Here is a 25307-nt window from a genome sequence, read left to right as displayed (position 1 = left end):
ATACCACAATGCGAGATTACCTAACCATTACTATGACTCAACGCTCTGGAGAACGAAGTCTTCATCAACTGGGACGTGAACCGTTCAATGCTATGGAAGACTTTGAGCCGCTGAGCATGGTTGCTCAAACATTAGGCCCTTATAGACCGATTTTCTGTAGAGCTACAGTATTGCAGGTCTCCTGCAACTAGATAGTGTTATCAACATGAACTCCCAAATGATCGACCTATCCTCTCAGTCGACAGCCAATTTCCAACAGCTCGATTTATGAGAAGCCTGAATTCACTATTTTTGTAGCATTTCATGTAACTACTGGAATGCTGAGTTCGATGAAATGATGGCATTTTTGGAGAACATTTTGAGGGATGATGCTCTGAACGTATTTTGATGGGCTGAATAAAATTGGAAGGATACAGATTTTCCTATCTTGTTTCCGTTGCCGATTATATGTCAGCGAAGTACAATATATAAATATCATTCGCGATTCTAATTACAGAACTCACAATTCATCAGTCATCTAGCTACCGATCGGACACTCCGTTGCTTCAGAATCGATTCCACCAGTAAGGTATCGATTTTTAGACAGCATCTACGCATCCAACTGTCAACAGCGTAATAATCATTATTCGTGCACTAAAAAAATGGAAAATATATACCTTAAACAATAACTAAAATACCGAACACTTCACTTCATTCCTAACATTCGAAAAAAAAATCACGAAAATTCATTATTTTTCGACCTTCCAGACATGGGTCCCCCCTTAAGAGTTATTCTAGAAATTTCTATACATTCTAAAAATATATCTTATACTTATTTTGTCTGAAGGAAACTTTAGTGAATTCAAGAGTGTGTTTGGATTTATTGATGTAATGTGATGTTTTTTTTTATTATAGATGCTTTAAGCTTTCTCAGCTTACACGCGCTTAGCCTTGAAAAAGACAATTTTGAAAAACTAACCTAAACAAATCGACCTTGAGCCGTCCGGTCGCTAGCTGGATGACTGATGAATCGTGAATGACTTATTTGTGATTTTTTCAATCTACCATTCAATTTTCGTGATTCCATTTATTGTTTCCGGGTTAAAAATGGTGTAAGGTATTTTCAGCGTTGAGAGTTGTGTTCTGTGGTGGAAAACGGAAGGTGAAAATTTGTTTCGACGCTATTGCTTTCGCCTCCGCCGCCACAACACAAAAGATTTGGTTCAGATTTTCTGTTGCCGTTCTGCGTCTTCTGAGATGTTTAGTTCTATGCTGGAGATAGTATTTTGCGAGGAAATACTGAAAAACTACTTAGATATTCAAGCAGTTCAGTATTTCTCCAGTATTTCTGGTCGATATTGTTCAGCCCATATAATATAAAAATATTTTTTTCTCGGAACCGTAACTGTAAAAAATAACCATAAGTCATCGATTAGTTTATGGTTTACAGTTTACAATTCTTCCACAAGTGCACGTCTTTCACAAGTCTATTTATGTGTGACCATTGTATTAAGCGAATAACTATACGGAAGTTAGACATTTGTATTTTTCTTTTGAACGTATGAATCTTACGACGAATATATCGACGAATAATATATGAATCCGTTCAATCCTGTGACAAAAAGAAGTAAAATCAAATAAGAATAGTTCGGTAATGACTCTATGATTTTTAATATTCAATAAATATCTCACGGCACTAGCACTGATTTATACATTTCATTGCACAATGTTCTAAAATAGGCAAAGAAGTCACTTGTCCAAAACGAGGCTAAACGATGACGAACCACGAATAACGAAGCTAGAGTGTTGATATTTTCTGAAAAAATTCACGAATTATTGATTTCTCGGTCTCACGGACCTATGCGCGAGTATAGGAGGGTTAATAATGCAGTAAATCGAATTGTAGAGAAGATTTGTCCACTTTAATTGGTTACCCAGGAAAGATGTCTCAACTATAAAAGTCGATGCAATTTCAGCAACTCCTAAATGCTCACCGAGAACTACCCAGGTAATGTTCATCGCTGATTTTTTACAATCCGATATTGACAGCACATAAATCAAAATGTGAATAAAAAATCTGACCAAGAAATTTACGATCCCACTATTTTTTTATAATCCGACCTCTTGTACAAACGTTTTTTGAAAAAAAGAATTGGGAAAATTGTGTAAAATTTTCACTTATTCCCGAGTTAGCCTCAAGTGTCCGTGTCGGATTATTTTATCATCCAAACGATTGAAATGAACACCCTGATCAAGTGTAATTTCATTAGTGTTATGATTTACTAAAATGATAAAAGAGATGGATTTGTCCCTGCATGGTACGGTTCGATCCGTTCCATGTGGGCTTCACTGTCTGAAATAAAAAAATAAACGTTTAAAGAACAAAGTAGTTAACTTTTAATCTCATATGAGTATCAGTGATAAACGCATTCAAAAATACGAAAAAAATTGTGTGTTATTCATCAATTCCCAATTTCAAAAACATTATTCAAAACCGAGAATGCCTTCAACTTTCACTATGTGATATTCAGAATAAGAAGGTAAAACGGGTATTATCATCGCGGTATACAAACTGCTTCGCGTAGAAAATGTGTTATCGTTATCATTGAACATTAACACTATTTGAAAACAAAATCTTTCCAGCGATAAGCATTCACCATCGTAATAACACACAAACTTGACGGGGGGGCAACCCAAGGACAAACATTTGTTCGTCATTCTTTACTACGCATCTTCCCTTTCTCTTTTCTTCGGAGGATGTCGAAAATATCGCTCCTTTCGATAGAAACAGCGATGAATGATTTTAAACGTCTGCTTTTGCAAAATGAACTGGAACACGGAATACCATGAGGAGTTGGGCTTGTTTGATTAATGGAATAGGCCGGCATTTCAACCTTCAAAAGCCGGTAGATAATTTTCAATTTCTAACTAGGTTAGTTAGTCCGGCCAAAGTACTTGAACAAGACTGAGAATATTAATACAACATCTAATCTCTAAATAATTCTTCTTCATAACATGAATTATTGGCAATAATAAACGGCAATCATGAAGGTCAGAAGCCAATTCTTCATCAAGGAATAATTTAACATCACGCTTCAATCACATGGGTCTGATGGAATGCCGAATGAACAGCGTGTGATATTGATAGTTTAGGTATCTGTTTACTCTCGACTGCATCTCTGTTGCGAGTATTGCAAAGGAGTGTGCGATGTATTGGTTTACGTAACGTGACTGTGCATAGAAATTGTTGTTCTGGAATGGATCTTTCTGCTCATCAAAGATGTTGTTTTATTTTATACTAGTTTTATCCTTGAACCAATGGCAGTACACAAATTTGAATAAAAATTTGATTTCTGGGTTTGTTCCTTATCTTTTGAACACCATCACGAATGTGCGTTGGATTACGGAAGAGATAGGCAATCTTATCTTCATCCCTATTTCCAGATAAAGCTGGTTGTACTGGATTTCCTGAGTATTACGCCTTGAAGATATCGGTATCATTTATCCTACTGATTTATGAAACTTCGATAAGGTTATTTTTATTGAAAGCAAAGTCTTTCAAGTGGAGTGGCAAGCGTTATTGGCCACAAAGTTAAACTCGCTGATAAGAGAACATTGCAAATCGAAGATAAGTTGGCAAGGTCGTGGCTCATCAACTCGTGATTACTTCTATAAATGTCAGTAAGAGTAAATTTATCTAAAGCATCAAATGTTATCATAACCTGCATTGAATTCACACAGATTATTGTATCAGTATCAGAAAAGATGAATTCTCAAACTACGCGTTTCATGTTTCATGACTAACCTGAAGATATTTTATAAAAAACCCTTCCATGACAATTCAATAGATGCATTTATTTCAAATAACAAAAAATATCTCGATTACTATTTTCAGAACCCTTTCAACACTCAACTACTCGGTGCCGGAGGCGGCTACGCACACCGCTGTTTCGAAGAGCGAGAGTCGCGAGTTTATGTGCGTTTTCCCCGATCTAGTCCGTGATTTGACTGAATACGCTAAGAAGTACGACGGTAAGGTCGCATCCAAATGGTTCGCCCGAGCCCTGCAGTACAACGTTCCCCAAGGGAAGAAAAACCGCGGGCTGGCCGCCGTGCTCGCCTACCGCATGCTGGCCAAAAGCGAAGATCAAACCCCAGAGAATATCCGGCGGGCCCACTATCTGGGCTGGTGTATCGAAATGGTATGTGTTAATTGGTAACGAAAATTATGCAAAATCGTCAACGCAAAGTAAACCCTGCATTTGGTAACAGCGTCTTTATTTTTATTGAGGTGGGAGTTGGCTAAAAATACAGCTGCTAATCCGAATAAGTGGGTTTGATTTGCACCCCTTTTGAGATGCGTCAAGATTTTAACTAGATATGTAAATTGATTCATATGTTGACAACGAAGATTGTTACTAACCTAGTATGTAAATACAAACAACATCAGGCGATATGGATTTCCTTTTGTTTGTTTGCCAGCTCAGCTCTATCAGTTCTCCAGATCACCCGAGTTTGTGTTGACCCAGTGAGGTCGTAGCAGGGAATCTGTGAATTGTTCCATTTCAGTTGAATGACGTCAATGAGCGCTCTCATTGTTTGTTTGTTGTCGATATGTTTGTCAACCTCCAGTTTTGCATCCTCCCTCTAATTTTAGTTCCAATCGATGTTTCTCATTTGCGACGACGTAATGGACGGTTCGCAGACACGACGTGGTCAACCGTGTTGGTACAAGGTGGACGATGTGAAATTGACGGCCATCAACGATGCTCTGATGATTGAGTCAGCAATTTTCTACGTGTTGAAGAAGCAGTTCGGTACCGAGCCATATTACACTAAGCTGGTGGAAATGTTCAACGAGATCAAGTTCATCACCACCATCGGCCAATCGCTCGATCTTCAGTCGGCCAGAATGGATGTCACCAAATACACCATGGATATGTACAAATCAATCGTTTCCCATAAGACTGCCTATTATACATTCTACCTGCCGGTGGCTCTAGCCATGCACATGACTGGGTAAGTTCAATTGGGAGTGTTATTATGATTTTAGATTTGAATTTTCAATTGTTGAGTATCTTTTTATCTTGATAAACTACTACGTCTGGCATGCTTATCAATACCCGGAGCAATGGCCAACGCACTCTCCAAAGCCCTGAATGCTCATTAAAACCTTCTACCCCTACTTTCATATGTACAAATACACTACGTTTCACAACTATAGAACCACTCATATTTTATGAGTTTCCAGAGATATTTAAGAAGTCGGTTGAATTTAAGGGACTGTCCACATACTACGTGTACAACTTTAGAAGGGGTAGGGTGTACGCGAATGTCCACGCTTGTCAACGGTGAGAGGGGTAGGGGGTATGAATAATGTCCATGTGGAGAAGCTTAATAGGTATAGTATAAGTGAAGTCTGAAATTTGTTCAGAATTTTCAAAGATTTATTAAACTGTCCACCCTTTGTACTTCGTATTTTTTAAATTGAAGAATTGAGCTGCCTCAGAGTGTTGCCCGGTCGAATATCCATCTTTTTTTCATATTGTTGAATGTCTTCACTGTAATGTATATTTTGAGTGTAACTCACATAAAAGTCACTGATATCTCGGGGATCAAATGAGTTAGATACGCAAAAGTACGCATTACGCATTTCTCTTCATTTCTGATATATCTGCTTACTTTCCTTGTGATACCCGCAATTCTATATTGCACAGCTGTAGTATCAATCATCTGTGCAGTGTTCTTAGCTATTTTTCCAATCTTCTTTATCCTCCACTTCAAGATTACCTAATGTTTTTCTTTTGAGCGGATTTGAGGACAATTGGGTGGATCTAGGTTCTTGTCAAATAAATTCAAATCAAAACAACCAAAAGTTCATCAAACAAACAAGATTGCCACAAATATCTTAAGGTGAAGGTGGAAGCTAGCCACAAATGGCTGCCACAATGGCGCTCATTTCTTTCATCTCCGTCCCTCACCCCTCGCCCGAAAATCAATAATTGCGCGAAACTATGTGAAGAAAATGATCGTTTTCGCACACTTCCCATGAAGTAATATCAACCAAAATCTAATCGATTACTCACAAGATATTAAATTTTCATCTGCTGTCGCACTGTATAGTGAAAAACGTCGGAAAACTCGAGCAAGTGCTCTGAAAGTTAAATTTTCATTTTTCAATCTTCGGCAATGGTTTTGTTTGTATTGGTGAAAGCATCGTTATTTTTTCGACACTGATGCCAGACAACATCATCGAAACAGCTATCAAAACCACTCAATAAAATGTTATTCCTGAGTCATAGTCTTTCATGTCATGAAAATCAATAGAATAAAATAGTGTTGATATCAATACAATCATTATTTTTACGTTTAATGGGTCTATAATGTAAGTTTTAGCAACTTTAATATTGGGTAAGAAAATTGTATTGCAGAGCTCGGAACACTGCCACGGCTGCCTATGCTTTCAAAAACAATAAACGGAAAAGTATTACATTCAATCAAAATGTCTCAGCCAACGAAGAGAAGGGTTAAGGTTCTCCAACGTGAATATGTGAAAACAATACGACCAACGAAGGAAAATATTGAGGAATTATCAGCATCGAGTTACTATGCGGTAGAACTTGTTAATATCAAAAGAGCCCCAATTCGCATGTGTTATAAATTTGCACATGTTACGCTCGCGTATAATCAGAATTTTACTTCATATGCAAAAATACCCCTTCTATATATTTATGTTTGCAATTGGCATGGTTCATCGGAACATATCGTTCATACATTTAACTTCAGTATTGAATTGTTTTTTTTTTTTTTTCAAATGTATTCAAAGACTCGTGTCAATGAAGCGCCACACAGTCTGATAAGTGAATTGATCTATTTACATGTGCTTTGCTCTTCTCTCACAAACACTATTACCCCATTTTTACACGTGGTTTTACCTATACTACTACAATGGCTAGCTTCCACCTTCACCTTAATTTTCGTTCACGAACTAACCAGCAAATTTATCCATGAATGTGAATTTGAATCTGCCAGAGACACCATCTAGGTAAGATTTTTTTGCAAGTAAGTAAGTCAAGTAAGCAAGCAAGTAAGTCATCAGTTAGCAAGTATTCTTAGTTGTTCTTCATGGACGTTTGCACATTTGGTTTGACAAGACGTATAAAAAAGCAAAAAATATAATCCCACGCCAGGAAAAGACATCTTCTGAAGGGAATTCTTTCGAAAAAGAATCCTGGTTTATTGTTGCAGGAGTTACGACAGTTTCATTTTTCAGTTTCCTGGAATTTGACAATTTTTTATTTTGTGTTTTCTGGGCGCTTTGCAGATCTAACGTGGTTTTATGTTTTTACCAGTAGTCTTTAAGGATCCAACGGCCTTATAGTTCATTCCATCATCCATAACGACGCAACCGTATTTCATCAGCAAATTCTTGGAGAGCATCCTTGCATCCTTCCAGATTTTACGCATTACGGTTCGATACAACTTGTGTCTCGACATTCCTCAAACCACTATTTGTTTTTTGAATTTAGGATTGCGAAGCTCGTGCCATTTTCTCCGTGTCTGTCTAATTTGACAAATTTGGGGTCCGTTTGAAAAGAGCAACCACTTTCGAGTGAGTTTTGAGATCAGTTACCTTTAGTTCGATCTCCTGGTTTCCTGTCGATGGTCAGACCTTCTTCAAATTGGATTTGAAATACCGTGAAGTTTGGACAGCTGAACAGTTCAGCCGCCTCATGAGAGGATAGTCCGAATCTTTATTGCGCACGTGCAGGATAGATTTGCGATGCACTAGTTCCGGGACGACATGATATATGCAAATGAACTTATCTTGACACTTAAAATAAAAAATTTGTATTCTCATTGAATTTTGAAATTTTTGATTTTAAAAATTCACTGGAAGCCCAGTTATGATTCTCTAAGAATCAGTTACTATTAGAATTATTATTCTTACAATAATTAGTTCGAAACCTATAAGTGATGTTTTGATGCGGAAATCGACAACGGAAAAATCAAAACTACATAAATGGAGTTTGTGAGAAACCGAAGAGCGATACGAATTAATTATGTGATAATGTTAGTGAAAAACTCGAAGGACAGAAAAATACGTCTTCTAATAAAGCCAATTCAGTTTATTTGTTACAAGGCCGATCGTTTGAAATAATATTACAATCAGGATAAAACAAGATTAACGTTACAGTTCCGGTAATTTAAAATTAGCTTTAAATATAGGCGCAATTTAATTATTTCCTTGTTCCGAAAAAATACAAAAAACGTCCACGTGGACAAGAGGGGAAAGGTTCAGTAAATGTCCACGCTTGGTCACGGTGGGGAAGGGGGAGTCTAAGATCATGCTTTTTCTGTCCACGTGGTATGTGGTATAACATCCGGAAAGTCAAGGCATGGTTTATTGAATGGGGGCTCCAGATTCTAGACTGGTCAGCTTGTTTACCAGATCAAAACCCTATCAAGAACTTATGAGGAGGGATCGTACGAATAGCAGATGCAGCTTACAAGCAGTATGAGTTATTTGAAGGGCTTAAACGAGCAATGTCCTCTGCGTAGAACGAGATACACACTACAACATGGCGCAACTTGATCAAAACCACCCCAAATGAGATATTTGAACTGATTGAGAACTAAAGATGACCTACGAATTAGAAACTTATTTTTCTTATTGTAATTCACGTGAAAATGACGTTGATTTTATATTGAAGTGAGAGTTTTTCCATATGGTTCTATAGTTATGGAACACTGGAATTTTAGTTTTTTTATTATTTCGCGCCTGAATACAACAATAAAGTTCAAATGGCCAGTCTTTTAAATGAAGATAGTTATTATATTCTACACTTTATACTTCAATACAACCGACTTCTTACGAATCTCTGGAAACTCAGAAAAAATTAGTGGTTCTATAGTTGTGAAACGCAGTGTAGTTCAGGAATAAAAACGGGACATGTATACCCAAAAGACAAAAAAATTTTTTCAAGGATTTTAATGAGTAAATAAAACGAAGGATAAAATCAATCAACCAAACATTCTAAGATGTTTCACAAATTCCTTAAATTAAAAAAAAAAATCTTTCCGGAAATACACGACGATTTGCAACTGTTCCAACTTTGTTATCTTATCGATTATAATTCCTGTAATCTGTTTTTTTTACCACTTCGAATCTCTGCCAATTCCGAAATGAACTTTAATATGATACTGTTATATTTCTCCTAGACTAGTCTTCCATTTTTCAATGTATTCCAACGCAGTATCATAAAGATTTTCCACAGTTTTGATCAATTTAGCCTCCCGTTTTTCACCTGAATCAGCTAGTTCTGAGCCAACACTACGTCCTTCAGTAAGGTAGCCAAATCAGAAAACGTGTTTCGTTTTTATGAAATAGTTTTAACGTTGATAACTATTTCTGTTGCCAACGGAAGTTGATGATTTGCATACCAATCGAATAGAAACACATCCTTAATCCATTTTTGAAATTAACAAAAATTGAAAACACGCCCATCCTTCCATATTTTTGTTCTGTGCGTTTCCGTGCTTACCTACCTGTGTTTTCTATCCGATCACTACGAATTAGTTTATGTAAACAATTACTCAGTCTCGTTCAAACTAGCAAACAGTTTGTAGTCTCTTCTAATGCTGATGTCACTCAAAATTGTTTTGCTCCATACAAAGTTCAAGAGCAAAATCACTTCAGAGGATCAAAAAAATCTTTTTTGAAAAATATGCTCAGCAGTGCCGAAAATATTCACGTTCACGACATTCAAATACGGCGAATTTCAGCCTGCCTTGTATTGGTAGTCTACTGCTCAAGCGCGAGTCGATAAATATGAAGTAACACTATAGATGAACACCAGTGAAATGAACATCAACATCAGCTTGCCATGAAGTTAATTCTTCATTTGCATCTTCATTTTGGTCATTATATTCGTAACGTCGAAATTGAAGATCATTGCGTGTTAGTGAAAATCAAAGCATAAAATTCAACGTCAACCAATTGAGAGTAAAATCGATTAACGGTAAAGAATGGCTATTCATCACACAAAATTCTTGTTTTTATCGACTTTGACAATGGAATGTATAATATAGCTCTTGCTATATTTTATTAATCAACTCCCGATTAGACGGAAATGGCATGCACCGCCAATTATATGGGCAATGGGTGGCAATAACAAGCGAGCGGAGAACGAACATAATCTTGTTTTGATTTCTTGTTTGATGATACTGGATCTAAACGACCAGCAATGATATAACGGTATGGGTATTGGATGAAAGGGCTTCAACAGCAGAAGTCGAATATCGTATTTCGATGCCATTTTGAAATAGGAGATGATGACTCCCGGTTCATTGAAAACATTGAACGAAATTGCGGTAATAAAAGAGCTTAGAAAGCGGAAACGGAAATGGACCGTGCCTCTCACGATAGACTCCACGAGTTCAATTCTCACTCCCGACATTCTTCCAAAACTGGAAGTGACGAACCAGCCAAAAAGTGTTGAAACTACTAACATAGCACTACAATACAGCTTGAAAAAAAAAACAAAACGCTAAACATCGCTCAGCCGCTCAACACCGCACAACGGTCAACGCTCAACGAAAACTAATGCCTTTTCCGGATTCCTGGTTATTTCTTTTTTTTTTTTCCAAATATGGGAATGAAACACGTTTTCAATAAAAATTCACTGCAAGCGATGAAGATCAACTTTACATTCGTGATAATGGATGGTTTCGGGGGGTCTTCGTAGCCTAATTGGTTGCGTGTCCGCTACTAAGCGAACGATCATGAGCTAATAACTCAGGGCCCCTCAACTGACCATCTTTGTGTGTTATTCTAGCTACTACGTCCACGCAACAATCATCATGTGTCGGTAATCCCAGTCCTTTACCGCTCACATTACGATCTGCTGCATCGGCAATTGGTGCTAATTCTAACACAGCAATGGAAGCCTCATATCAGCAGTCCCGTTGTGAACAGTCCAACTGTGAACATTCGAACAATAGGAATATTCTAACGCCGAAAAAAGGCGGCATGTGTTGTGTATCGATAGAAATGGAATACTCGGCATGTGTTGTGTATCGATAGAATTGGAATATTCTTAGGCCTAAACAGCTACTGTGTTATACATAAAAAAACAAATGTTTATCGATGGATAGGAATCTTAAGCCTAAATAATATACAACAATAGTTATCTTAACATAAAAAATGTATACGAATAAATTCGGCTCTGTGACAGCTGAATTGCTAAATGAGCCTGATAAACGGATGGGATAAAAAAAAATCACCTGAAATTATTGACAGTAATGAAAGTGCCTGAATGCACTTTTCGATATTCGTTTATGCTGTTTTCGTTCAATATACCAGATAAAGTTCACGCGTCTCGACTCTTGTGTTATACTCATTATAACAGATATGGTGTTGAGTTTCAACAAGAGAGAATTCATCCGACACTGGGAAAAAGCTAATTTCTTCATTCGTGAATATATTTTGATAATTTGTGGCACTGATCAGTGCTTGGAAATATCTGTATCACATAAATCTTTTCAGCTGAATTTCCGGCCACATTCGATCATTATACCATTGCATTCGGGATACCGGAAATGAACCAACGCCAAACCTCACAATCACAGCAAGCCACTCCCAGTTGATTCATCCAGTTTTTTTCATTCTGTTTTTCGTTCTGTTCTGCGTTCACGGAATGTGAGCAAAACAAAATATCCCTAGTTTTGTCATTCATTGATATTAACATACCAGTTCATTCACTATCAGCATCGTTCTCGGACACTGACGAAACGGAGAAATTTGTTGAGGAAGATAAGAAAGTACAGAATGCTCATAATAGTGACAATAAATTAAATTGTTCAAGCATGCAAGGTTTCCGTCTCAGTTAAATTGCTTTCATTTTACAGTGAATATGCAGTTCCAAATCCACTTGTCAGAAATGCTTCAAAAGAAGAATTCCGATGTAATAAATACCGTCTTGACTCAAATTTCAAACATTTAATTTTTTTTTAATTCTGAACACACGAACATAAAATGGTGGTGTCCAAGACACGACCGCAATGGGAATATTTCGAGCTTCCTTTTGCAAACGGATCAAACTATGCTATAGGATTAGCGGATGAAATTGCCAACATCCAGCTTTGGCTGACATAGTTTGCATTCGCTGCTTGGATCGATTCTGCAGAATGCCCCCTCGCCCTTGTCCTTTCGTTGCCCTTTCGGAGTAACTTCAGAAGCAACTGAATAAGCTAGGCACTGACTCAATGAGAAAATCACACACATATCGGGATATTGAAAATGAACAGTCACAACATTCCTGACAATTCAATGGCAATGAATAAATGTGAATGAATTCTCATGACTCGAGCTTTTAGGAAAGCTCAGAGAGCACAGAATGAATATGAATGAACACAGTTGTAAATTTGTTTGCCGTCGAATGAATGACAGTAGCATCGACAAGCAAAATAAACGCGTTACACTGATAAAAATATATTTTCAATGCTGCTTAACAAGCTCAATATTTCCAAGCTCTGGCACTGATACTCAGTGATGCGACAGAGAGCTTTTTGTCGCCATTTTAACATTCTGTCCGCGCCACGGACTCCTCTTCAAGGGGACGTCTGAACGCCTGAACAGACGGAGTGGACTGATAAGAAACTCTGTTAACTCTTTTTAAGTCTTGTAAAAGAGTATTGTTTTTGGTGGATGGAAAACTAGCTACTCCCTTTCGTTCGTTTATTGGTGACGTTTTACAAGAACTGAGATGAGACGCTGTGTCGGTGACCGGTATTTATACTGCTAGTGGGATTTTTCGTGTGTGATGTCTTCTTCTTCTTCAATGACACTAACGTTCCTAGAGGAACTTCGCCGTCTCAACGTAGTATTACTTGCGTCATTTTCATTAGTACTTAGGTAAGATTTCTATGCCAAATAACACGCCTTGAATGCATTCTGAGTGGCAAGCTCTAGAATACGCGTGATCACAGTGCAAGTCGGAGGAAATTTCTTTGACGAGGAAATTCCCCCGACCAGAACGGGAATCGAACCCGAACACCCGGCATGTTAGTTATGACGCTAACCACCTGGCCATGGGTGTACAATGTGTGTGATGTCTATTGTGTACAATATTTCGTTTGTGTTATCTCGTCTGTTGGGTGTAATCTCAGACTACTCTAAATTCACTCGCGTTGTACGTGACGCATTTCATGCGCTGAAACGGTTAAAAATATGTATGCTGTGACCTTTGGAGAGTGTAAATAAAGTACATTGGGTTCCCTTAGATTGGCAGCCATCCAATACCGAAAGTTCTATTTGTTTTCAACCTTTTTTCAATTTGCTATTACAACCCCATCCCTGTGGAAGCGTTCCTTTTCATTACTCACGAAAAACCCACGCAGCGGGATTGCCTGAAGCATTTTCTTCGCATTGCCTTTTGCGACAGACGTACATTTAATTCCTAAGTTAATATGATTTTGTAAAGATGGAATTTCAAATCGAAGCGAAGCAACAATATATTTGTGCACACACCGTTTCGGTGACTGCTCAATTGAAAATCTTTTTATTACATCCTCAGGAGTTTTTCAACTCCTATACCTTTGACCCTTAAAATTGTGTTTCCTGTGACAGTCACACGAATCAAAAATGTTTGCATTGCTTTAGGCATTAAGCACCGATTCTGAGCGAGGAATGTTACAATGTCTACTGAAGCCTCTTTGTTTCGCAATCGCGAACCTTCGCTTGTTCTCATAAATGACGTGGATGAAGAAGTTTCGACATTCACTCTTATGGTCATTGCAAATGGGATACACAGAGCGGCATGGCACTGGTGCTCCAGCCGAAGTGGTTGACAAGCGAAATAATCCCTCAGTCCTGCGTCAACAATGCGGTCTTGTCTTGGACATAAGCCTCTATATATTTTTAGAACATTTTGCACCTCACTAGTCAAAAATACTACTTCCTTTGAAAGTTTTTTGATTTTTGAAAGATCACTAATAGTAGTACAACATGACAGTATTTATTTTTTTCTTTATACTCAAAATGCGGTACAAATTGATAAAAATATGGGACAATTAAAAATGGTCGAAAATACGGTACTGCCCCGTTAAATCTTAGGCTTAAACATAAAAGGCTTAGAAACATTTTCAAGGAGATCTCAATGGACATTTACAAATCCTGAAAGCCCCGAAATATACTGAGAAACAGATTTCGATGCTGAAGTCCCAACGCCGCTGGTCGATGAAAAATATTTCGGTAAATACTTTTTTTACGTAGCACTACGTGTTTCATGAAGGGTGACAAATAAAAAAAACAGATCACGTTTTATGCAGGGCTGTAGAGTCGGAGAAAAATTTCCCAACTCTGACTCCGACTCCCTACTATTATTAGGAATATTCATTATTTATTTATTTATGTATTCTTATCAACGGGTACAATTATGCCCTAATGACGATCACTTACTGAACTGAACTTACATTTTACTTATATATATATATATATATATATATATATATATATATATATATATATATATATATATATATATATATATATATATATATATATATATGAGCGTGAAAAAAAAATTAATCGCTAATAGCAGTGGCTGTAATTGCGGAGGTGTATCGTTTTTTAAGTAATGCGCGAGACAATCCGAAATCGAAGAAACGACTGTAGCAATTGAACTCACGGCACATGCTCGACAAAGGCTCATTGTAGCCATAGTTTGTGTTAAAAAACGGTATTTGAAGGAAACTGTGAGACCTCAGGTTTCTTGTTTGCACGTTGAAATTAACCTTCTGCAGAAGCTCTGGACAATCAATATGTCACAATATCAAATCTGATATGAAGCAGGTTTTGGCAATCCTTCGACGATCATGCAGTGTTTCTATTCCGATTAGTTTGCAGCGATTTTCATAGCTGGGGAGATTATGAGGATTACTCCACGGTAGACGGCGCAATGCAAACCTCATGAACTTCCGCTGGACAGCTTCCACACGTAGAATACCGTTTTGGTAGTAGGGTGCCCAAACAATAGAGCCGTACTCCAATAATGAGCGGACCAGGGCACAGTATAAAGCTTTTATGCAATAAATGTCCCTAAAATGTTTGGTCGAGCGAAATATAAAGCCAAGTGCTTTAAATGCTTTAGAAATTATGTATGCGCTATGCTCGCGAAACGTAAGCCTTGAGTCCAGTATGATTCCTAAGTCTTTAACACAGTCAACACGCTGTAGAGTTATGCCTTTAAGCTTATAAACATAATAAGCTGTTGAACGTTTACGAGAAAAGGATATTATCGAACATTTGTTTGGGTTCAAAATCATCCTGTTCGCGTCACACCATGCAGCAAAGGTGTTTATTTGTGTCTGAAGAAACTTAGCATCAGCTTCACATTCAATCTGATGGTACAGTTTGAAGTCATCCGCATACGATAATTTCTGGCACTCAAGAGAGAAATTGATGTCGTTGAGGTAAAGTAAGAAAATATATGGACCGAGATGACTTCCTTGAGGAACTCCTGAAGTAACCCGAAAGGGCTTCGAGATAGTGTCACCAATTTTCACTGAAATTTTTCGGCCTGTCAGATATGATTGCATCCAACCCAGAAAGGAGCCACTGAAGCCAAGACATTGAAGTTTGGCGATTGTTATCTGGTGATTTATGGAATCGAAAGCTGCTGAAAAATCAGTGTATATCGCATCGATTTGTTGACGCGACTGTAGAGCCCGTGTTATTGAAGATGTAGCTTTTACAGTAATGAGAAATGCAATCCAGTACAATTATTTCGAACAATTTCGAAACCACGCATAAGCAAGCAATTCCTCGATAGTTTTTTACATCCTTTTTGCAACCCTTCTTGAAAACAGGGAATATGAAAGAATTCTTCCATGTTTTCGGAAAGATGCCACATTGGATGGAGCAGTTGAATATGATGCTTAGTGTTTGAGACAAACTTTTCGAGCACTTCTTCAGAATAATGGCGGGAATGCCATCAGGTCCAGGATTTGTAGACTGTTTCAGCTTACTGCATGCTGCGTCCACGATATTGGGACTGATCATGAAGGGAGGTGTTACAGGCGAGTTAAACTGGGGTGTGTTATTAACTGCAGCGGTGATTTGATCATGATCAAGGTACTCTTCCACTAAAACGCTATTGAACTGAACTCGGAACAGTTCGCAGATATCTTCTCTAGTCGAAGCTTCAATGTTGTCGCGCACCATTACAGTCGGTAGTCCGGACTCTCCTTTGGTCATTAACAAATGACCAGAAACGTTTCGGGTTGCTTTTCAATGAAGATTGGATGCGGTCTTGATATTTGCCGAATAATGAACTGTTTAGGCGTTTATAATTGTTGTTAGCTATTGTATAACGTGCTTTCCACGAAATACATCTATTTTTAGAATATTTCTTTAAAACGAATCGTTTAGTTGAGGTAATTTTGAGGCGAGTTAAGGCATTCCTATCTATATGAATTAGAAAAGGAGGGCAAAATGATTTGCGATTAGGCCCCTTCTTTCCGAAGAAAGAAAGATCCCTTTTGAGCCGTCTTCATTTTGTTGTATTTGATATATTCTGCCCATAGAACAATGTTATGATGAGAACAAGTTTAGAAATTTATTCTCAAGAATTCATATTAAAACAATAATTTTGAGTGGGACGAAGTTCGCCGGGTCAGCTAGTCTATATATATAAAAATGGATTTCTGTCCGTCTGTCTGATTCTTATGGACACTGAAACACAAATTTCTGCATTACCCGAGAACTAATCAAGCAAATGGAGCCAAATTTGGCATGTGAAGGTTTTAGGGGACAAGAATGGTTTCTATGGTGAATAGACACTCTTCCCCCTTTGCCCAGGCATAGAAAGATTCTGAGAATTTTTCTCAGAGGAGATGCAATATTTATAAGCTAGCGACAGCTTACTTACTATGTAAGGGGGAGTTTACTTCTCAAATATTGTCTTTTCGCTATCGTTGTTTCTATTCTAGCGGCTAAGTTGCCCGTTATTAACACAAATGGACAGAACAAATGTATGGGGAAATGGGAATGCTTCCAATTTTCATCAATTTAAACCATATACAGACTATGGGATTGTAATGTATAACACATAAAACAAATCTTAGAAAATTTCCGATTCGATTGGTATGCAAAACGTCAAAATCCGTTCGAAGCAAAAATAGTTATTAACGTTAACTTTATTTCATAAAAACGTGACCTGTTTTCTGATTGTGTACCCTTAATGTAAGATGTAGTCCTACGTCAAAATGTATGCAAAATATTAGAGTACGTGAAATTGAGGGCTTAAAAAAAATCATGCAATTTTATGATATTTATGCCTTTTTGTTTTGAAAATCCAGATTCAGGGTGATTTTTCGGTTTTCAAAACACTCAAATTTTGACGTTTGCGACACTAACAAATGAAGTGCATTTGAGCTGATTTTGCATAGGATAGTTGTTCGTGCGAATCAACATTTTTAAAATTCGAGATGACCATGACACATGAAAATTGACACTCTAGTGAACAGATCAATTACCACATCAAATCTGTTTACACTGAATTCACTTTTTACGCGGTAGATACGTGCCGCGTAAATTCACAGCGATTAAATCGCCAAGATATTACTTTGATATTTTGGGGGCAGGGTGGTCAATCTTATTTCATACATGTACCTACTTTTTCAATAATAATGATATATGCGAGTGACCACTTTGCCCCCATCAAATAACTACTTTACCTTCAGGCCAAAAAACATTCTTTAGGGTGACCACTCTGTCTCTACTTCTGCTATAGGTGACACTGCTGTTGGAATGGACACGTATAGTTTTGGTTTTTTTAATTTTTATTTTTTCTTTCAAATATTTTATGCAATGTTTGATAAATGGTAAATACAAATGTCTTTATATACACTGGAGTCGCTTTTAACGCGGAGGATACGTGCTGCATTAAAAAAAACCGCGTGAATTCCAAAATCTGCGTAAAAATAAACCGCATAAATTTCAAATTCCGTGTAAAAACCAAACAAACATTGAATTTTTAGTTTGAAATGCAACCCATATTTTAACAATTGATATTGCATGTTGCAATCATGATATCTGTTCCTCCTTCTATTTCTCAGTTACTTATCAGTGATACAATACAAACTTATTTCGTGAAAAGTCAAATCAATTACCACATCAAATCTGTTTACACTGAATTCACTTTTTACGCGGTAGATACGTGCCGCGTAAATTTTGAAATCTGCGTAAAAAAAACGCGTAAATTCCGAAATCCGTGTAAAAATAAACCTTTCGGAAAGATGCCACATTGGATGGAGCAGTTGAATATGATGCTTAGTGTTTGAGACAAACTTTTCGAGCACTTCTTCAGAATAATGGCGGGAATGCCATCAGGTCCAGGATTTGTAGACTGTTTCAGCTTACTGCATGCTGCGTCCACGATATTGGGACTGATCATGAAGGGAGGTGTTACAGGCGAGTTAAACTGGGGTGTGTTATTAACTGCAGCGGTGATTTGATCATGATCAAGGTACTCTTCCACTAAAACGCTATTGAACTGAACTCGGAACAGTTCGCAGATATCTTCTCTAGTCGAAGCTTCAATGTTGTCGCGCACCATTACAGTCGGTAGTCCGGACTCTCCTTTGGTCATTAACAAATGACCAGAAACGTTTCGGGTTGCTTTTCAATGAAGATTGGATGCGGTCTTGATATTTGCCGAATAATGAACTGTTTAGGCGTTTATAATTGTTGTTAGCTATTGTATAACGTGCTTTCCACGAAATACATCTATTTTTAGAATATTTCTTTAAAACGAATCGTTTAGTTGAGGTAATTTTGAGGCGAGTTAAGGCATTCCTATCTATATGAATTAGAAAAGGAGGGCAAAATGATTTGCGATTAGGCCCCTTCTTTCCGAAGAAAGAAAGATCCCTTTTGAGCCGTCTTCATTTTGTTGTATTTGATATATTCTGCCCATAGAACAATGTTATGATGAGAACAAGTTTAGAAATTTATTCTCAAGAATTCATATTAAAACAATAATTTTGAGTGGGACGAAGTTCGCCGGGTCAGCTAGTCTATATATATAAAAATGGATTTCTGTCCGTCTGTCTGATTCTTATGGACACTGAAACACAAATTTCTGCATTACCCGAGAACTAATCAAGCAAATGGAGCCAAATTTGGCATGTGAAGGTTTTAGGGGACAAGAATGGTTTCTATGGTGAATAGACACTCTTCCCCCTTTGCCCAGGCATAGAAAGATTCTGAGAATTTTTCTCAGAGGAGATGCAATATTTATAAGCTAGCGACAGCTTACTTACTATGTAAGGGGGAGTTTACTTCTCAAATATTGTCTTTTCGCTATCGTTGTTTCTATTCTAGCGGCTAAGTTGCCCGTTATTAACACAAATGGACAGAACAAATGTATGGGGAAATGGGAATGCTTCCAATTTTCATCAATTTAAACCATATACAGACTATGGGATTGTAATGTATAACACATAAAACAAATCTTAGAAAATTTCCGATTCGATTGGTATGCAAAACGTCAAAATCCGTTCGAAGCAAAAATAGTTATTAACGTTAACTTTATTTCATAAAAACGTGACCTGTTTTCTGATTGTGTACCCTTAATGTAAGATGTAGTCCTACGTCAAAATGTATGCAAAATATTAGAGTACGTGAAATTGAGGGCTTAAAAAAAATCATGCAATTTTATGATATTTATGCCTTTTTGTTTTGAAAATCCAGATTCAGGGTGATTTTTCGGTTTTCAAAACACTCAAATTTTGACGTTTGCGACACTAACAAATGAAGTGCATTTGAGCTGATTTTGCATAGGATAGTTGTTCGTGCGAATCAACATTTTTAAAATTCGAGATGACCATGACACATGAAAATTGACACTCTAGTGAACAGATCAATTACCACATCAAATCTGTTTACACTGAATTCACTTTTTACGCGGTAGATACGTGCCGCGTAAATTCACAGCGATTAAATCGCCAAGATATTACTTTGATATTTTGGGGGCAGGGTGGTCAATCTTATTTCATACATGTACCTACTTTTTCAATAATAATGATATATGCGAGTGACCACTTTGCCCCCATCAAATAACTACTTTACCTTCAGGCCAAAAAACATTCTTTAGGGTGACCACTCTGTCTCTACTTCTGCTATAGGTGACACTGCTGTTGGAATGGACACGTATAGTTTTGGTTTTTTTAATTTTTATTTTTTCTTTCAAATATTTTATGCAATGTTTGATAAATGGTAAATACAAATGTCTTTATATACACTGGAGTCGCTTTTAACGCGGAGGATACGTGCTGCATTAAAAAAAACCGCGTGAATTCCAAAATCTGCGTAAAAATAAACCGCATAAATTTCAAATTCCGTGTAAAAACCAAACAAACATTGAATTTTTAGTTTGAAATGCAACCCATATTTTAACAATTGATATTGCATGTTGCAATCATGATATCTGTTCCTCCTTCTATTTCTCAGTTACTTATCAGTGATACAATACAAACTTATTTCGTGAAAAGTCAAATCAATTACCACATCAAATCTGTTTACACTGAATTCACTTTTTACGCGGTAGATACGTGCCGCGTAAATTTTGAAATCTGCGTAAAAAAAACGCGTAAATTCCGAAATCCGTGTAAAAATAAACCACGTAAATTCCTAAAACAGTCTCCAGAATGATTTCACGAAATGATGTATCTTCACAATAAATAAAAAGTGCTCAAAATGAAGACATGTCTTCACTCTTGGCATCTGTTCAAGTGCTGAAAACAAAGAGAAAAAAGAGTACACTCCATGCACACATGTTATCGGATTGTTGGCATTATGATAATGAAGCATTGATTTCTGCATAACTCAAGAACTAGTCAAGCAAATAGAGCCAAATTTGGACAGACCACGATCATATTTTCGACTGGACAAACCAACCTTAGTCACTTTCACACTTATGGTTGGTTCGTCACTCGGACCACAGCTTTACTTCATTCCGAAGGAAGTATATCGGGAGCAAAAATTGAACTCGTCACTCTTAGCATGAGAGGTACCGATTGTAAACACTAAGCCAGATCGCCTTCTCCCATCATAAGGTGTTCCGATTATTATTAGGATAAAGATAATTCTCTGTTGGCATTTCTGTTTCAAATACACAATGTAACATTCCCAGTCGCATTTAGAATCGAAGTGCACCTCATGGTATTTAAAAACCATAGATTACATGATAGTTTTGCTGTGTTAGCGAGAGGTTCGCATTTCTTATTTTTTCCACTGTGTATAGTCAAAATGTGCGCTGCAACAGAAAATCCTACCATTTGTGGAGTGCGTTCAGTGAATAGTGAGTAGAATTCATTGCCATTGATATGTGTACGACAAACGACAACTTCAATGAATGTCCAGCTCCTCGTTGATCTATCTGTTTGAGCCAACGATATGCGCATTTGACATACATGCTGTGCACAGCGCTTGTACACCCAGCCTTGTGCGTTCTTATCTCAAATACTTTGCAGTTTTAATTTTATGATATTTCGATTCGACGAAACGAAACACAAACTTAAACTTATGGCTTATTTCTTTGATTTCAGCTTCACAGACCCTGAAGTTTTCCGCCAAACGAAAACTATTCTGCTCGAGATTGGTCAATTTTTCCAGGCTCAGGATGATTTCCTCGATTGTTACGGCGACCCGGCGATAACGGGCAAGATCGGTACCGACATCGAGGAGGGCAAGTGCACCTGGTTGGCGGTTGTATGCATGCAACGTGCCTCCGAGGAGCAAAAAGAAATCATGAAAGAGTGTTACGGATCCAGCGGTATGTTCTGCAGTTAATTCCAAAATACATTAAACCGACATACGTTCATAATCGTTCTACTTCCACAGATCCCGAGAAAGTTTCTCGCGTGAAACGGTTGTACGAAGAACTGGGTCTGCCCACGACTTATTCCATCTACGAAGAAGAGTCGTACAACATGATCAAGACTCACATTCAACAAATATCGCGCGGCCTTCCACATGAGCTGTTTTTCAAGATCATGGAGAAAATTTATCGACGGGACTGCTAAATAAATACCTCTCAATTTCATAATCGCAATCGAAGTTGTAGCAACACAAAACAATAATATCTAGCGCATTAAGGGATTGTACTACTGCTATGTAGTTATTTGTAGAATTGGCTAAGTTTCCATCACTATAATATAGTAATGAAGTTTTGTCGAGGTTTTCAGAAAATCTCTGCCTTTGTTTAGAATACTTAATCGTTTATTGTGGGAGAATAGATTGTGATAGTTTATTGGATCTTTTCCGAATGGTTTTGCATTTTGAAATGAACATCTGGTAGATTGTGTTACATTTCACATTATTTCATCAAAGTTCAAGCGAGTTTGTTAGTCGTGAATGGGAACTTGTGTAGCACAATTCCAGCATTTCCACCTTTCTCAATTCTATCATTATATTTCTTTTCCATGTTCTATATGTAACGGACAAACTACGAAACAATAACAAAAGATTAGTAAATAAGATTGAACACTAAATATTTTATAGAGATACATGTTTTAAGCGTTTTGAATATAAATGAGGAACGAACAGAGGAGATTATTTTCATTATTGAGAAATCACATTCAGATAATCACCTCTATTTCGCGAGGCGAATGATGGAAGATAGCAATGTTTCTCGCTTTATTGTGGAAACCTTTTTAGCTCCTTTTTGATACCCGAGTCGATAACATATAAGGACACGACTTCTTCAGGAACATCGTTACTTGAACCATCTCATGTCATTCGCCGCCCGGAATAAAGGGGAACCACGGAGTAGAACTAAATCGTACCACGCCAAGCTAAACTATGCGCGTACACACAAACCACTTACCTTCCCTTCTATTTTCACTCACTGGCTGCTTCACTCTTTGCTACTGAACCGGAACCTCCTTTCCTCCTGTCGCACTTTCTTTTCAGGATCTTCTTTCTGTCAGCCCTATTCAGCAAATCGGCCATATTGCATGTACCGATCGTGAATCATTTCACATCACAAAAGTATCACTATTATGAGAACGCGTAGCTAAACTTAATCAATCAACTCTTTTCTTTCGAAGTTCCTTTCTATATGATTTCATCGCTTATCGCTCTTCCATAAACAAAGCCACACATTTAACTTTTATCATATCTTTTCCATGACCGAAAATGGCCATTGTGCTCCTAACTTCCACGAACACTATCATTTTACGCAACCATTCTTTGTCGACGGAGGCTGAACGTGAACTGTCATCCTCACTCATCGAGATGGTGATCTTTGCTCACTACCTACTTCCTCACAGGGCCTTGCTCCTACGCTGGCATTCGTCAATTTTCGCTCGACTCCGACATTTGAGTATGCTTGTGCTTGTTACTTTTCCACTCTTTCAACGGTCGCCACGTTATATGTGATCGCCTCAAGCTTTCGCTCTTGCGGGGTTCCTATTGCCGGTTTATACAGGGTTTTCCAACTTTAAATTCCGAAAGTAAATTGAAATAAAACACACTTAGAATTCGATTTTCGATGAAACTTTTATTTCAAAGTTTGGTTTATGCCATTATGTGTGAAATACAACATCATTCAAATGTCCACCTAGGGCTTCCTCGCACACCTTGATCCGGAACAGGTAATTTTCGATGACTTTTCGGCACATATGGGGCGGTATCTCGGTCATAACTTCACGAATGTTGTCTTTCAAATGTTCAAGAGTTTGCGGAGAGTTGGCATAGGTGGAGGCGAATGAACTGCAAAGTTTAAAGCCTCTTAAAAACAAAGAAACGTGAAACGTTGGCATAGACACGGTCTTTCGCATAACCCCACAAAAAAGTCTAGCGGGTTCAAATCGCATGATCTGGACGGCCAATTGGCATCACCAAAACGCCGAAATTATGCGTCCCTCAAATTTCGTTCGCAATATGGCCATGTTCGGTCGTGTTGTGTGGCACGTGGCGCCGTCCTGCTGAAACCACATGTCATCCGTATCCATATCTTCAATTTGTGGCAAAAACAATCGGTTAACATGCGGCCATAGCGCTCACCATTCACAGTTACCGTCTCGTCGTCCTCATTTTCAAAGAAATACGGCCCGATGACTCCACCAGACCATAATGCGCACCAAACAGTGACTTTTGGCGGATGCAATGGCCTCTCAACAATCACGTGTGAATTTTCTGAGCCCCATATACGGAAATTTTGGGTGTTCACATAGCCACCGAGCTCGAAATGTGCCTCATCGCTGAAGAAAATTTGATGCGAAAATTCAGCATTTTGCTGCTGTTGTTCGTTCACCCAATCGACGTATGCCCGACGCATTCCATGCTCACCACGCTCTAATTTTTGTACCAGTTGGACTTTATATGGATGTAGGTGCAAGTCCAAATGCAAAATTCGCCACAATGATGTGTTTGACAAGCCCAATTGCTGAGCACGCCGTGGAATCGAAACATTCGGGTCATCCTCCACATTGGCAGCAACAGCAGCAATATTTTCGGCCGAAAGCACATTACGATGATGCACAGGTTTCACAATATCCGCTACGGATCCAGTTTGTTCGAATTTACGCACTACATTAGCGATTGTGTGCTCTGTAGGCCGTCCATGACGACCAAAATCCGTCCGTAATGCTCGAAAAACATTTGCCGGTTTTTCATCATTTTTATAGTATAATTTAACAAAATTAACACGTTTTGCGATGCTAAAACGATTCATATTGTAAAATGGCAGACATTCAACTAACGATATGACGCTTTGATTGACAGCTATGTCAAACGGTTGTCAGCGCAGGGCTGTATACTTTCGGAAGCCCGAAATGGAAAACCCTGTACAATATGGCGCAATCCACATACCACGTGGACAGAAAAAAACACGTTTTGAGATACCTCCCTTCCCCTCAGTGAACAAGCGTGGACATTTCATCCCCTCGTTGTTCACGTGGACATTTTTACGTTACCCTGAAAAAGAAAATAATTGAATTAAACTCATTTAGAGTTTTTTTTTTGGGTTTTTATATTAATATTAATTATATATTTATTATTATAAATTATTTAGAATATCCGCGGAATTGAGTGGCAATATCATCACTGATAACTAAAATTACGGACAACGCCTTAAGGTGAAGGTGGAAGGAAGCCACAAATGACTGCCACAATGGCGCTCATTTCTTTTGTCCTCCCTCACTCCTCGCCCAAAAATCAATAATTTTGCGAAACAGTGTGAAGAAAATTATCGGTTTTGCACACTTCCCATCATGTAATATCAACTAAACTCTAGTCGATTACTCTCATAATATTAAAT

The 25307-nt window shown here is 37.8% G+C and overlaps 2 protein-coding genes across 2 annotated transcripts in view; one reads left to right on the top strand and one right to left on the bottom strand.

Moving 5' to 3' along the window:
* The window catches only part of LOC129770925 (farnesyl pyrophosphate synthase), a 33460-nt gene extending 10870 nt beyond the window's left edge, over positions 1–22590 (top strand). The window contains exons 2-5 of the mRNA XM_055774125.1: positions 3875–4181; positions 4637–4998; positions 21592–21818; positions 21887–22590. Of these exons, the coding sequence (XP_055630100.1) occupies positions 3875–4181; positions 4637–4998; positions 21592–21818; positions 21887–22068 (1078 nt within the window). The 3' untranslated portion in view covers positions 22069–22590. The remainder of the gene's footprint in view (positions 1–3874; positions 4182–4636; positions 4999–21591; positions 21819–21886) is intronic.
* The window catches only part of LOC129770923 (uncharacterized), a 227966-nt gene extending 204766 nt beyond the window's left edge, over positions 1–23200 (bottom strand). Inside the window, exon 1 of the mRNA XM_055774123.1 lies at positions 22872–23200. The gene's annotated coding sequence lies outside the window, so the exon portion shown is untranslated. The remainder of the gene's footprint in view (positions 1–22871) is intronic.
* Positions 23201–25307: the final 2107 nt, after the last annotated feature.

The sequence above is a fragment of the Toxorhynchites rutilus genome, chromosome 2 (assembly GCF_029784135.1).
Source record: "Toxorhynchites rutilus septentrionalis strain SRP chromosome 2, ASM2978413v1, whole genome shotgun sequence".
Taxonomy (NCBI): domain Eukaryota; kingdom Metazoa; phylum Arthropoda; class Insecta; order Diptera; family Culicidae; genus Toxorhynchites; species Toxorhynchites rutilus.
Note: the sequence above shows the minus strand (reverse complement) of the source record. Positions and strands in the feature narration are given on the sequence as shown.